This window comes from Accipiter gentilis, chromosome 10, assembly GCF_929443795.1.
Source record: "Accipiter gentilis chromosome 10, bAccGen1.1, whole genome shotgun sequence".
Taxonomy (NCBI): Eukaryota; Metazoa; Chordata; class Aves; order Accipitriformes; family Accipitridae; genus Astur; species Astur gentilis.
Genome location: NC_064889.1, coordinates 8,799,965 through 8,814,048, shown reverse-complemented (window position 1 = coordinate 8,814,048; position 14,084 = coordinate 8,799,965). Strand labels below are relative to the sequence as shown.

The window sequence follows — 14,084 nt, the reverse complement described above, 5'->3', positions numbered from 1 at the left end:
ATTTGTTCCCTCAATAAAATGAACCATAAAACTTGACAGCGCAGTTTTCCAATGGAAAGAAAAAAAATCCTATCAAACACACTAATCTTACTACAAATTCCATGAACCAGTTCAAAAATCCTGGAGGGGTGATTGTTTCTATTAAATTCTACCGACTGCTGCAGCAGTTTCTTCAGGACTTTTAACATTTCCTTAAGAGTTTAAGTGACTTAACGTCCATTAAATCCTGTAAAGACTGAAAAGCAACTACCTCCAAGGATGCTTTAGAAGATCACATAAAACAAAAACTGAATTGAAAATTACATTTAACAGTATGCATGCCATTATTAACCTGTGCTCTGAAAGTGGATTCTGACAACTTAGATGCAGCAGCTTGACCTGAATGCAAGTAGACTGTATATTCCAAAATGCCTATGACCACCTGACTCCTGCTATTCATTCAAGGCTATTTTCAGGCCACAGAAATTTAAAAACATGTATTTGCATCTCTACTTTGCCAGAGAGACTTGTCCAGGTAAAGTTTAAAAATAAACTTAAGTTTTGAGCCATAGAAACCCTTGCAGGAAGTTTTCTTTGGTTATGAACATTTCTTTTTTATAAATGTGCTTAAGTAAAAGAAGATCAATTTGAATTGAGTAAAAGAATGCACAAAGGTTCTGGATTGTTTTAAGATACAATGGAACTATAATAATAAGTTTATTAAATGGCACGACCTTCTTCCTTCATATAAACACTAGCCATGGGAATCACCTGGGCTTGCTAACAGTTCCTAAATTCAATTTCTGGGCAGAAGCTGGTAAGGTGTTTACAGTGGAATTTATTGTACTATGGAATATGGTTTTTTTCCACCTATTCACAGTTGATTTTGGGGGGCAAGTTGTGTCTCATCTCTTCATGCAGCATTAAGCAGAAGCCTTTTCTTTGCACTCAGTACTTATTTACAGTATCTGTGAAGGGCAAAAGTGAAGAATTTATTTTTATTGATAACAAATATGAAATTTTCACACAGTCACAGAAATTAATTACAACTGAACAGTAGTCATCAGTTTCCTTACCAAATGTACTGCATGCATTTTAGCTCATTTGACCTTGACAAATGTCAAAAATTAGTAAGTCAGTAATCAAGAAAAAAAATTGTATTATTAACATATTTTAACAGAACAAAAAAAACTTAAGTGAATATACCTCGAATTCATAGTTTACCTATAATAATTCACACAAACGAATACAAATTAAATTAGTGAAAAATACTTGAAGCCAAGTTTGGGCCATTTGTTCAGTTGAGAATTAGGCTCATTAAATGCTGATATACTGAGCAGTGTGATGGCATTGGGTGCGAAAAAGTGTTCTATAACCTCACAAGTCAATAATAATAATAAGAAGTCTTCATCAAGTTCAGGGTGTAAAAATAATTTATTTGCTTTTGCTCATAAAAAAATCAGCTACTATTCTTGATTTTTTTTTTTTAAACAGCAGCAAACACTCAAAAACATGACAATTAAAAAGCATTCAATAAAAAATAAGGCAAGCAGAGTGTAAATTTGTTCCTTAAAAATCAATGCTGTAGCACTACACAAGCAAGGGTAGCAGAAAAAAATAAACAAGAACTTAGTAAAACATGACAATCACCAAGTTACTTCTATTCTATGTCATCACTTTAGCCAAGGAAGCATTGTTAAAGCAGTATCCAAGAAAACATTTCAAAACTATCAAGAGTAAATTAAGATTTAAAGGCATCCCTTTGAGGGGTGTGTGTGCATGGAGTGGGGTGAGTGAAGTATGCCATAGTGATGGTAATTTTATATCCTATTGTTTCAAGTCTGTAAAACATCAGAGATTACCGAAACCAAAATCTTGCAAGACAACAAGCCTTGACTCTATTGTTTTTGATCAGTGATACGCTGTAAGCAGAGTTTCATGTAGGAATTTTTATTGCGTATTTCTATCACTGCATCTCTGACAAGCTCAATGAACATTTGAGGCCAGAGCTTCTGCAAAGACTCATTTTTCATATTGATGTCAGCTGCTTCTTTCACTAAGTTCTCGACGTATGTCTGGCAAAATGTTTTTCTCTCCTTGATTTCCTGCATAGGAGAACCATTACACGTTGTATAAGACAAAGGAAGAAAAGGTTAAACAAGAGCAAACAAAAAACCACAAAAATTCAATTAATTAAAAAACATAGCAATTAGCAGGCAAAGAGGCCATTGCATACTTCCTCCTGTTGGTTTTAAGTTGCATGGCCCAAGGTATAAGTTAAGCTTTTATAAGTGCGGCCACAGAATCTTACTTTATTCATAATATTCATATTATATTCATTAATTAATTTATCTGAAATCTACTTTTAAATAGTCAGGTAAATATCTTCTAACAGCATTATGATTTTTTGTTGTCTTCTGGCATAGCAGTGAAAATTTACAGAAATTATTAGGCACCAGACTACTTTCCTTCTTTCTCTCCCTTCCCAGCTTTTCATGATTATAGCAGAATAGTTGGAAAGTACATGTTCACCTACCTGGCCTAACAAGAACTAAGCATATTGTCATAGGAAAATATGCCAGTATGCAGCCTTTCCACAGGTTACCTGATGGACTCTGACAACTGCATGGTTCCTAACATGTACTACATCACATACTGAAGGAACCTGAACCTTTAAAAAATAATAAAAAATATTGCACTTTGTGCAACTACTAGCTCCACATTTTAGTCACTCGAGCTGTATTAATCCCCGTTTCTATAAAATGCCATAATAAACTTTGAACAGTAAGCTATATTAGTGCTAAATATACAACTAGTTTGATTTATGGCACTTAAAAATGTTAGGTCATGCTTCAGGCCATCAAAACAGAAGTTTTCTTAAATGAGTGATAAAGCAGAGAAAATACTTTCCAGTTGTTTCATCTAAAAAACCAAATTATTTATCAGTGACTCAGACTGCAATCTTCAGCAATAAACTTATTCAATCACATTTATTATGTTAGTTTACTGCTGATGGGCAACTGGCATCAGTCTTTTTTGCCTATCTTACTCTTCTTTTGTGACATCCTATAATACCTGCTGTCACATACATAATGCTGTTACAAAGGACAAGGTGTAAATTGCTGCACTGGGAAGAGAAAACAATGTATATATTTAGTGGACTGTACAAGTGCCAAGCTTATTTTATTAAAGTGCTTGTTCCATGGTAAAGGACAAGAGGAACGCTTCACTGTCTTACTCTATGCCATTCAAAGTTTTAAGAGCTACTATCACAGCTTCTGAAACTAAAAAGTTTTTTTAATTTTATCTCTCCACACATGCAGTCACTGTCTCTTTTTTATGCTATGGATCTGAGATAACAAAACCTCAATGCAGTAACTGAATTCAAAAAGCAAGTAGCGGGACAAATGTGGGAAGCAGGGTGCATACTGCTCAGAAAGGAGATTGTGGCTCAAAGAAGCATGTTCTCCCTGGGAACAATTTTCCTCTGCCCAAGCAAAATAGTTAGCAGATCAGAAATGCAAACTAAAACAAGCGTGACTGATGCACTTGTCTGAAACAAGCCAGCTTGCAATTTTATTAATAATTAAACCTAATACATTTCCTATATATTTATTTTCCCTTAGCTCATTTAAAAGCTACAAAACAGCTCTTTATTACTCCAGCCTGCGCTATCTCAAATCTTGCCTGAAGGCATTCTTCACCAATTCATTTTAGGATAAACTTTCTGACTTTCCAATTCCATTAGAAAATCCTAAGGTGCAATACACATTTTTCTTTGTAAAAAACTATACACACTTCTTATATTTTACTAATGCAGGTACCTTTCGTTATGAACATAAGGCTTGTAGGTGAGAATATATTTCTGAGACTGTGGCACTGTTCAGGAACCACTTCACTAAAGACAGAAACTGACAATTATCCAGTATTCTGGCAAAGATCAGACAGATGAAATGATTGATCATATGTGTATATATGGTAAGCAGTGATATTTTAAGACCACCATTCTCAATAGCAGAACTGAAACTTGATATATAGACAAATTCCGTGAGTAGGAGCCTAAGGTTATATAATAGAGGATGAAAGTATTTTGTATTGATATACATACCTCAAGCTTTTCCATATGAAAGTCCTTTGTCATGTAATTCAATGTTGCTCGAGTTGTGCTTTCCCCTCCACTTCTGTTATCACTACTTTCCTCACTCCCAATCCCAGATTTCTTTCCCTTTCCCTCCAGCAGATAATGGAATTGCTTCCTCCTGTGAAAAGATGATAGAGATTTACAGTTTTAATTATTGGAAACTTTTTTAAAGTGCAGATGTTTCTAGTGATTGTGAACTTTTTTTTTTCTTTTCTCCCTTTGAACAGATACTATATGAACTTTCAAGTTTATTGCATCCTCAAGTTACTCAAAATACATACAACCCTCTGTTAATTTGCTTCTATACAACTGACTTTTTGACACATATCACATCGCATCTCCTAAATAGGAAGTCTTGCAGCTTAAACTTATTAACTACATATCACAGAAGACTAAAAATATTTTGTGCACCTTTTTTCTTATAGCACCAACTCTTAAATCTGTTGACTGTCACAGTCACACACTATAAAATACCCACTAAAAATAGACAGTCTTCATTGTGAAAGTCCATAAATCTTCACCAATACCAATACAATTGGAGAATTAAACAAGCAGTACATTTGTGTGGATGTGCCTTTTAATATTAGTCAGCAGACTTCATACTTCTGTGAAAATCTCTAGCTACATGACTCGGGAGATGCTATTATTTCTGCAATAAGCAGAGAACTTACCTTCTGTAAGATAGATGTTTTTTTGTGAAATTTTTACCTCTTCACCTAAAAAGAATTTACCATGACAGTGTGCAACAGAATTAAACAATAAATTCTGGACAAATTCCAGTTCCGTTCATTGTATTTTACCTAGATTCTCCAATTAATGAAAGCATGCGATAATGTGGCAGCTCAGAAGATGCTACATACGCCAGAATGCCAAAAAGCCTTTCTGCCATTACAATATCGTTTCCAGTAACCTGTGAAGGAAGCAGGAAAATGAAAAGAAAAAAGAAAAGTTAAGTTTCAAAACTAGCACATTGATATTTCATTATATATGTACATTGAGAATTAACTGAAATTTGTTATACAGAACACTGCACACAGATCTGTTCCAGGCATATCTTCAAAACATAGATTTGCTTTTACTGGCACCTTAAGCGTACTTTAAAAGAAACCAAATGAGGTACTGGTGCTTGTTTTATTTCCTGTAATTCTGGAAGCTTTAATGTATACGCATGCTATCCTGTGCTTCATGATAGTCTTCATGAAAAGAATTTCATAACAATTTCTTACATTGAGTATCTGAAGGCCAGACATGTTAATTCTGCTCCATACTGCATAGACTTACAGAAGGTCTACTGGAAAATTTTTGATCAAGTTACACTGGAGAAATGAAAAGATTCTGGGCACCCACATGTGAAAAGAGAAGTTATGGTCTCTCTTGTTTTGGCAGCATCATAGAGAAGGCTTAATAGTAACAGAGGCTTTAGAGAGGAAAAAAAAAAAAGGGAGAACTAAAAAAAAAGACAGACTATTTTCTCTGCATTTTTCACCACCCCCCCCCCCCCCCCCCAAATAAGCGTTCCTCCATTATACTTCTCTAAACATCATCTATATGGTTGTTGTCAACACTAAGTTACAGATATCTCTTTAATTTTCAATAGTTGAAAAGTTTTCAAAATTAATTTTACACATTTCAATTCTGTATAAAGAAGGTGGAAACGGTTTAGTTTTTGGTGGCGATTGTTGTTTTTTGTTTGTCTTGGCTCTAACCTCTGGAGACCATGGCCTGTGTTTCTCCTGCCCTGATGGCCAGACTATGAACTGACTTCAACTGCCAGAAGTTTGTTGGCATGGTTTCCAGACTCCTGGCTTTCCAGTGAGTGCAGAAGAAATCTTTATGATCATCTAAATCTGACCTGGATAACACAGGACAATGAAACTCACTCAGTGACTACTTAACTTCTAGATCAAATTTAATTTCCGTTCATCTTATAACATATTTTTGGAAAGCAATCCATTATTAAATAAACTTCAATACTCACAATAGTTACTAAGTACTTCCAGACAATTTTTGTGTTCTGTATTATTCAAATGTGTGAGTAAAATGGAACTTTGATCCAAATTAATGTAATTTTACTACATTCTTGTTTAATGTTTATAGACTATACAATCTACCCTTACCTAAATGACACTGCAACAGCATAAAGCTGGGAGAAATTCACCAGCGAAAACATAGATCAGGAAATTAGAAATGTAAAGTCAATTCCATTTTCAGTGTTTAGATTTGCTCATTTTCACTTAAAGTTTTATTTAGTAGCCCAATAGTAGATGACCTCGCTAAACAATCTGTTAACAGAAGCAAGGTCTAAAACAAAGAGTGCAGAAGGCAGCTAGGGAAACAAAGACCAATGCAGGCAGAAGTGTCTGCTGGAAAAATAAGTGATTTTAATTTATTTATTTATGTTAAGAGAAGCATAAGGACCAGGTCAACAGAGCCAGCAATGCTGAATACACTCTCTAGTTCACAGAAACTCATGTTCTCTATCTTACTCCAGTACCTTGTTTGCTCCATTAATCACAAAAAGATTATAACTGTAACATCACATAAATTTAAGTCTATTATGCCTGCTACTTGGCAAGTACAGAAAACAGGCACCAATTCAGTAAATGTGATGCATCTGTTACATTGTATGCCATACCACTTGGTATAAAGCATTTTGTAGAGTTTAGTCACTTCAGACCTTGACAACTCTTAATCTGAGATCAGTATCACTGGGAAAAACTTCAAGTAGTGTATCTCAATGAAAAGAATTTGCTTCTTCACAGTTAGTAAATTTAGCTGTTTGACAAGGGAACAAAATCATTGTTAGGGGAAGACTAAGACTCAGCTTCTAGCCTGGAACACAAGTGGAATGAAAGAGAGAGGCTGGGGAGAAAATTAAAAAAAAATAAGGAAGCTTGTAAGTTTAAAAGTGTTAGAGTTATACAATTTATATAGTTATTTCAGTTAGTATATATTGCTTTTACTCCCCAATTATATGTACCTTAGAGCTGGCAACAGAGTAGTCTTCACAAACATTGCACACAAATGGTAATCAGAATAGCAGAATATGCACATTACCCTTTCCATCATCTGAAACTATTATTTAGGGCTGATCTAAGGTCTGAGACCACACTTCAGGGGTTTGTATTCTTCACATTGAAACAGGATTTTCTTTTATGGATTTTAAAAGAAAAGGTAATATACATCTGCAAAGCTGGATACCATGACTTCTGCTGTAGACTAATGAAAAACAGCAATCAGAGTTCATCTCTTTCTTCTGCTTGGCTGTGACACTTTTCAAATGATTAATGACACTAGGAAAAAATTTCTGTGTGCACATCTTCATGTAGTGTGGTCTGGCTGAAAAAGTTTGTTGAGGACAAAAATGTTCTTCAGTCATATGTATTTAAGATTTGATATATGTCATAGATAAAAAGCATGCTGTGCTACATGTAAATCCATTTACTAAATCCATCCCCAAGCACTATTAAATTCAAAGTTTCTCTTCAAAGACTGAATTTGCTGACTTTGAGATAGTAGCAAAAAGTCTGCTTAAATAGTTGTGGTTTTTTTAAAATCAACTTTGATGGGCATTTTTTGTAAATTCAAGGTTATTTTAAAGTTCTTGTGGGATTACTACCACTTTTTTTTTTTTCTTTTCAAGATACTGTGCTGTTGGAGAGAGTCATATTTGCCTTCATCTTTTCTCATCCTTTCCCTGATAGTTAATTCAGGTAAGCTCTTTAACCCAACTCCTGCTCTTCCATGCAACTAATGCATGTTTTACAGAACTAAAACCAAGTAAACCACAACATTCATGCTATGGCTGTACCAGATAACAAGTATCTAATCCAAAACATATGATGATGATGACCAAATTAAAATACCAGATCTACACACTAAAGCTATGTATTTTTTTTGCTCTCATTAACTTCCACACCACCACTTAAACTTATTTAGCATTTAAATTGAATACACACTAAAACACTGTTGCATCATAACTGTTCTCACTCCCTTTATGATCAAAGCCCAAGTATAAAATAAACATTTTATATGCTTGAATAAATTTACTTTCAACTGATGTAAAGGGGAATACAAAGTACAAAGAATAGCAGTATTCGTGTCTTAACTTTCTATTTATTTAAACATAAAATACACACCCAACAAAAAACCACACTAACAATCTTGTACATAGCAAGCAGGAGGAAGAAAAAAAAAATCTATTTGACAGACTTTTCCTGTGATAGGCTTAAAGAAGAAAATATGATTTTAGCTATATTGTGTAACACTGGAAAAAATAATCACATACTGTAAACTACTAAGCAGTCTGTCAAATGCGTATTTTTGCACAAGTATTCAGTGTCAGCACTGTGATCATTTTGAACATAATGAAGTGCTTCTTATAAATCAAATAAAATTGTGCAGTTTAAAAGTTTATTTTTTTAGCTGTTTTGGGGGGGGGGGTTGTTTGTGGTTTTGTTTGTTTTTTAGAAACACATGCAGAAATATTAAAAAAAAAATCCCTTCAGGCAAATCCCAACCACTCAGGTATAGATATGGACTGTCATTTGCAATCGCAAACATCTGAGACAATACAACATTTTTATGGCAACTAAGAATCTTATCACCATTGTTAATTATAACACAGTACAGGTAGACGTAACAAATGCACAACACAAGAAATACATGGTGAAGTGGTCTTAAAATTCCCAGCCCCAAATACTGAAAGGACACTAACAGGGTTCTGCTCATTTTATTAGCAATTTATCTGCTTTTTTAAAAATAACGCTAATTTATCTTGTAAGACAAACAGTAGGAAGGAAGCAACACTATCCTACCTTTACTCCATTTATCTTCTGTAGATTAAAATGATTCAGTCTAAACAGAACATAGTATTTCCACAAAGAAAAGTTGACAACCGGATTTCCCTGAGGATCAACTGTCAACTGTTCAATGCGATGCATCTGGGCTAATGCATTGAATTGCTGCAGCATCACAAGATTTGTCTCCTTAAACTTCAGGTGCTTAAAAAAAAAAGTCAAACCACAATAAATTAAATAAGGAAACAATAAAGAGTGAACACTAATATTTTCAATGTTTCAAAAAGCAGTGATACTACTTGAACAATGTTTAATTCTGCAAGTAAAGCAACTGCAACATCCACACATAAAAATAAGTACAATACATGTTTTTAAATATTCTGCTTTTTTTGTCCATGGCAGGCTGGCATTCAGCCATATCCTGCTCACCCTTTGAACCATGCCCTACACTAGTGCTCCTATGAGCATGATGTATTTGGCTACAAGATAACATTACTGAGGGAAGGGGAAGGAGGAAAAATTGATGGTGAAGATAAAAATTTAGCTGAGATTCTGCTACCCCCCCAAAGAATTTCTCCCCCAACAACAGAACAATTGCTTCATTGAGATAGATAAATTTGACTTAAGTTCCCCATGAACTCAATTAAACCATCAATTTCTGTTATACTCAAAACATTAATAAGAATCAGGAAGCTCAAGAGTCATATCATCTGAGCAACAAGTTGCTTTATATATGTTATCGCTATTTTACTATTCGCTTCAAAACAACTGATTTAAATGTCCAAGAAAAAAAACAGAAAAAAGTAGTACTGAAGGGACATCTCACTTATGTTGTTTTGCTTCAAGAACTGAGGAATTCCAAAGGCTATACTGATGTAGCTAGCTTTTCCCTTTGAATTTTACCTCTCTCTTTTTATCCTATCAGCTATTTGATGTTTGAACTAGCAACACAAATGAAGGTCTCCTGATACCATGAATCCATAACAGTATTACAGAAGAGCAATACTGTATTTACACATCAGTTTCCCAACTTAAAAGTAATTAGCTAGGTCAAAGGAATTAAGAGAAATAATAACCAGTCTGAAAAGAAAACACCATCCTGTGTGAGAATGTAAATTTAAGTCTTGATTTTTAGGAAGTTTCAAGTTAAAGTTGGCATTATAGGGTAACACCAAGCAAATATGTAATTCACAAACCTATCTATTTATATGAAAGCACTCAAGGGTAACTATACCAAATTAAGGTTCTATTAGAGAATACATATTCCATAGCTGTTCACATAGCTGAAATCTGAGGCATTCTTACCACAGAATTAGGAAATTTTATCTTCAGTTTTGTTAATGCTTGAACAATTTCATCAAATTCTATGAACATAAAGGAGACTGTGACAATAACTCCAGCTGTTTGAACACTCCAGTTTCGATCCAGGCACTCCAGTGCTCCAGCACCATACAAGCAAAGAGTGTCTCCTTCCACTTCCACTAAATGAGACTCAAGAACAGACAAGCCTTGTACTGCACTGCTCAATATTGTATCAAGAGACCTGTGGAGGAAATAAAAATGCAGTGATATAAATGAGATTATTTTGAGGTAGTAACATCATTCTATTGAATGATAGTCCTTTCATTTATCAAAACCCAGCTGTCAAATATGATTGCATTTCTCAGCATTCATTCATTTGCAGTAACTAATCTGGTTCAAAAATATTAAGGGCTGGAAAATTATCTTTCCATCAAGTAACATTGCAAATGTTCTACTTCTTTGGCAGAAAGGCTCTGGGTGTATTTGAGCTGGGTAGAGGCAGGGGGAAATATTTAAAAAAAGAAAGAAATCATTCATTTAATAATCTGCTTAAAAATTTTAACTCAGAATGGTAATATATTTCGTGTTGCTTTAGATATGTAAAAACAATTTCAAACAGTCTATTATTAAAGCAAAGTCACCTTCACATTCTGTTTTCTACATGAAATGTAAAAGTTATGACACAAGTCATCACTTTCAGAACAGACAGTTGCTAAAACCAATCCAGGATAATGCTATTCACAGTACTGAACAGTTATTTTTGTTCTGGAACAAGAGTACTGCTCCTTCCTCAAACCCATATGTCCCATTATCGGATCAGGATATCAGGATTCATTATGCTGCTTAGAAATGAGAATAATCTTAAGGATTAAACAAGGATAATAAGCCATAACTAATAGGGATGAATAAGTGTTTCTTTAAAATAATGGGATCTTTCCAAGTCACAAGAGTGATTTTAAAATTAAGCAATAAATCCAGATATTCTCAACTCTCATCTCTCTGCATCTTAACTTCCAACATGATACACTCAGCTGGCTGGACCTGTAGTGCACAGAGAATTCAATATGAGCACAAATCACAGGTTAAGAAAGTTGTATAATGATTGTTACTATTTTATTCTTTACTACCTTCCTAGTATTTTTAATCTATTTTGCTTTTTTGACTACTAGTGTTCACTTGACTGATGTTTTCTTGACAAAATCAACCGACTCTAAACTTTCACTCTTGACTGGAAGTGTTGAGAGTTCATCACTTCATATGTGAAGCTGTACTTGCTAATTATGCTGAATTTCACCTGCCATTTTATTGCTTAGTCACTCATCTTGACAATATCTTCTGAAATTCTTCACCATTATACAACACAGTAGTAGATCAATGTCAATTTTAACTTAGAGGGGATTAAAGAACAATAAGGCTTCGAGGCAAAAAAAAAGGCAGTGTTATCTACAGCTTCTTAATTCAAAAGCACAAGGCCACATCTTCATTAATCCATTTAAACCAATATAAATTCATGATAAAGATCATTATTACACTTTCATTTCTCTAATCAGTCATAAAAAAGAAAAATTCCAACTCTATGTCTCCAGTTCAGAAAACTAAATGCACTGTAATTTGCCTAAGAGAACTATAGTATATGCAAATAAAGCACATGGTTTATTTTGTTAACATCTCGGGGAGGTTGAAATTTGGTATTTCATTAAACTAACCACTTTGATTTCTACAACATATTCTACAAATCGTAAACCACATAAACTTTCACAAGAACATGGAAACAGATTTTATGTATTATGTTTTACTACTGTAGATTTGACAAAAAAATCCTAACACTTGTGCTCAGGAAACTACAAGGAATAAACCAACTTTAGTCACCGTATCCAGCATAAGCAGAGATAGAAATACACCAAAATCTTTCCTACAACTCCATGGAAAAAGTCTTAATGTTACTTAAAAGCATGATTTCTCAAGCAACGAGAATCTGTTCATTTACAGGATGATGCTCAAGCTACCATAGTTACATTGATGTGGTCACAGGGGATGATTACTAACACTGAATTAAATTGTGAAGAAGCCACAAAGGCAAGAAAGCAGTGGCTAAACATATGTTCAGGGGAAAGCTGTGGAAGCACAAGAAGAGAAAGGATTATAGCAATTTAAAAATGCTAAGAAAAAAAATGTTTCAAAAGATGCAGCACTCTACTGCGTATAAAAACCAGGTCTAGCCAATACTAGGCTGTAGTACGGGTTTGTGAGAGGCAAAGACTTCTTGCCTGTACCTGATATTTCCAGTGTTGATCAGGCACAGCAAGAAACTGTACTTGCTACCAAATTCATGCAGCCTATTTTTTCAGTCTTTTGCCTGAGGTAGCCAGGTTGAAAGTGTGCTAGTCTGGTTTTAGCCAATTTAAGGCACACGTTGCTCATTAAATTCTGCATTTGTTTTTTAAATTATATAGAATGCCAGATGGCCACCTTTTAGATGTAAATAAGCAAGCCACAAAGTGCACCACAAAAATAATATAGTTATATTTTAAACCAACAATGCAAAAGTTATCTTTGTTTTATTCCTAAGATAATTTTTCCTAAGTCAAAGAACTGCTATTGTTAAAATAGCATGGGTATGAAAGGTGTCCAATAAGAGATGTGGCTGTTCAAACTAAGAACATGAATTCAACACTCAGTTCATGAAAGGTCTTGATACACAAAGAGGTTACAAACATTTGTAATGCTCATACATCCTCATTTTGTTCATTTCAACTGAAGGCAACAATCTAAGCTGTCAAGGAAATTAACAGCTTTAAGAAGGCTCAAGAATTCATATTTAACATTTCTTGCAGACATGAAGACCTCCCTTATTTAGCAAAATCACATAATAATTTAGCTTACACAGTCAATGAGTTGCTGTTATATTACTTATTTAATATGTATTACCTATTACTAATGGCTAACAGGTTTAATCACAAAGTAAAACATCTTTTCAGGATTAATTTGGATATATTACTTTTGATAATGAAATACAGTGAGATGTCAGAAGTGAGAAGTAGTAACCTGGAATATAAGACATGAACAAGAAGTATTTCCCAATAAAATACCTGCTTTCTTCAGGAAACACATATGCAGCACTGCCATTAATCTGACAGGGCTCGTTATCTTTATCTTGGTTTAAAGAAGCCACAAGAGCTATTCGATTCTGCTGTATCTCCCACTGACGAGCAATATTACAAATCGTTAACCGTTTCTTTTCCTGAAACAAGATATAAAAGTCATAATAAGTTATGACAGTGCAGTATCAACACACTTGTTTGTTCTGAAAGAAATGTGCTGTTTAATCTAAACATTTTAAACGTTTTAAATTCAGGAAGTGATAGTACTGGTTGGTGGTTATGCATTAAAATCAGTGCACCACTCTAGTGCTATTTTGCATAACTGCCAGCAAACGAATGATTTCACAAGACTTGCAGTAATAGAAACAAGAAAAGTAACATAATAAGTCCACAACTCGTGAAAGAATAAAGTTAAATTATTTAGTTTAGATAACCACAGAAGTCTCATTTTGACAGGCTGGAGCTGCTTGTAATACTTCTCCCACAAAACAGGGTAGACTGCTTGGACTTTCCTCCATGCTGCTAGAGTGATCCTAGCACTTAAGCTAAAACAGTTAGACAATTGCTGTTAAGTCTTAGTAGTAACTGCAACATATTCTGCGTGGGGGGAAAAAAAGTTATCTTCTGAAAAATGTAAAAAGTCCATTTTATAAAAACAGAAAATGAAATTACCTTTGTGATAGACACAAGGACTACAACAGATGTAAGTTCAAATATTTTGTAATAGTTTTTTTAAGTAGTTTTTATATTCTAGACAGTTCT

At 34.2% G+C, this 14,084-nt stretch overlaps 1 protein-coding gene across 4 annotated transcripts in view; it reads right to left on the bottom strand.

The window, feature by feature from the left end:
* Positions 1-1,169: 1,169 nt before the first annotated feature.
* LRRC49 (leucine rich repeat containing 49) overlaps positions 1,170-14,084 on the bottom strand; it is a 52,531-nt gene continuing 39,616 nt past the window's right edge. For 2 of the 4 annotated variants that reach the window (XM_049813002.1, XM_049813003.1), the window contains 6 exons: positions 13,311-13,462; positions 10,225-10,462; positions 8,938-9,123; positions 4,921-5,030; positions 4,088-4,238; positions 1,170-2,084 (listed from right to left, as the gene is read on the bottom strand). In XM_049813002.1, coding sequence (XP_049668959.1) covers positions 1,878-2,084; positions 4,088-4,238; positions 4,921-5,030; positions 8,938-9,123; positions 10,225-10,462; positions 13,311-13,462 — 1,044 coding nt within the window. In that variant the 3' untranslated portion in view covers positions 1,170-1,877. The remainder of the gene's footprint in view (positions 2,085-4,087; positions 4,239-4,920; positions 5,031-8,937; positions 9,124-10,224; positions 10,463-13,310; positions 13,463-14,084) is intronic. The other 2 variants (XM_049813006.1, XM_049813004.1) reach the window with 1 other exon arrangement.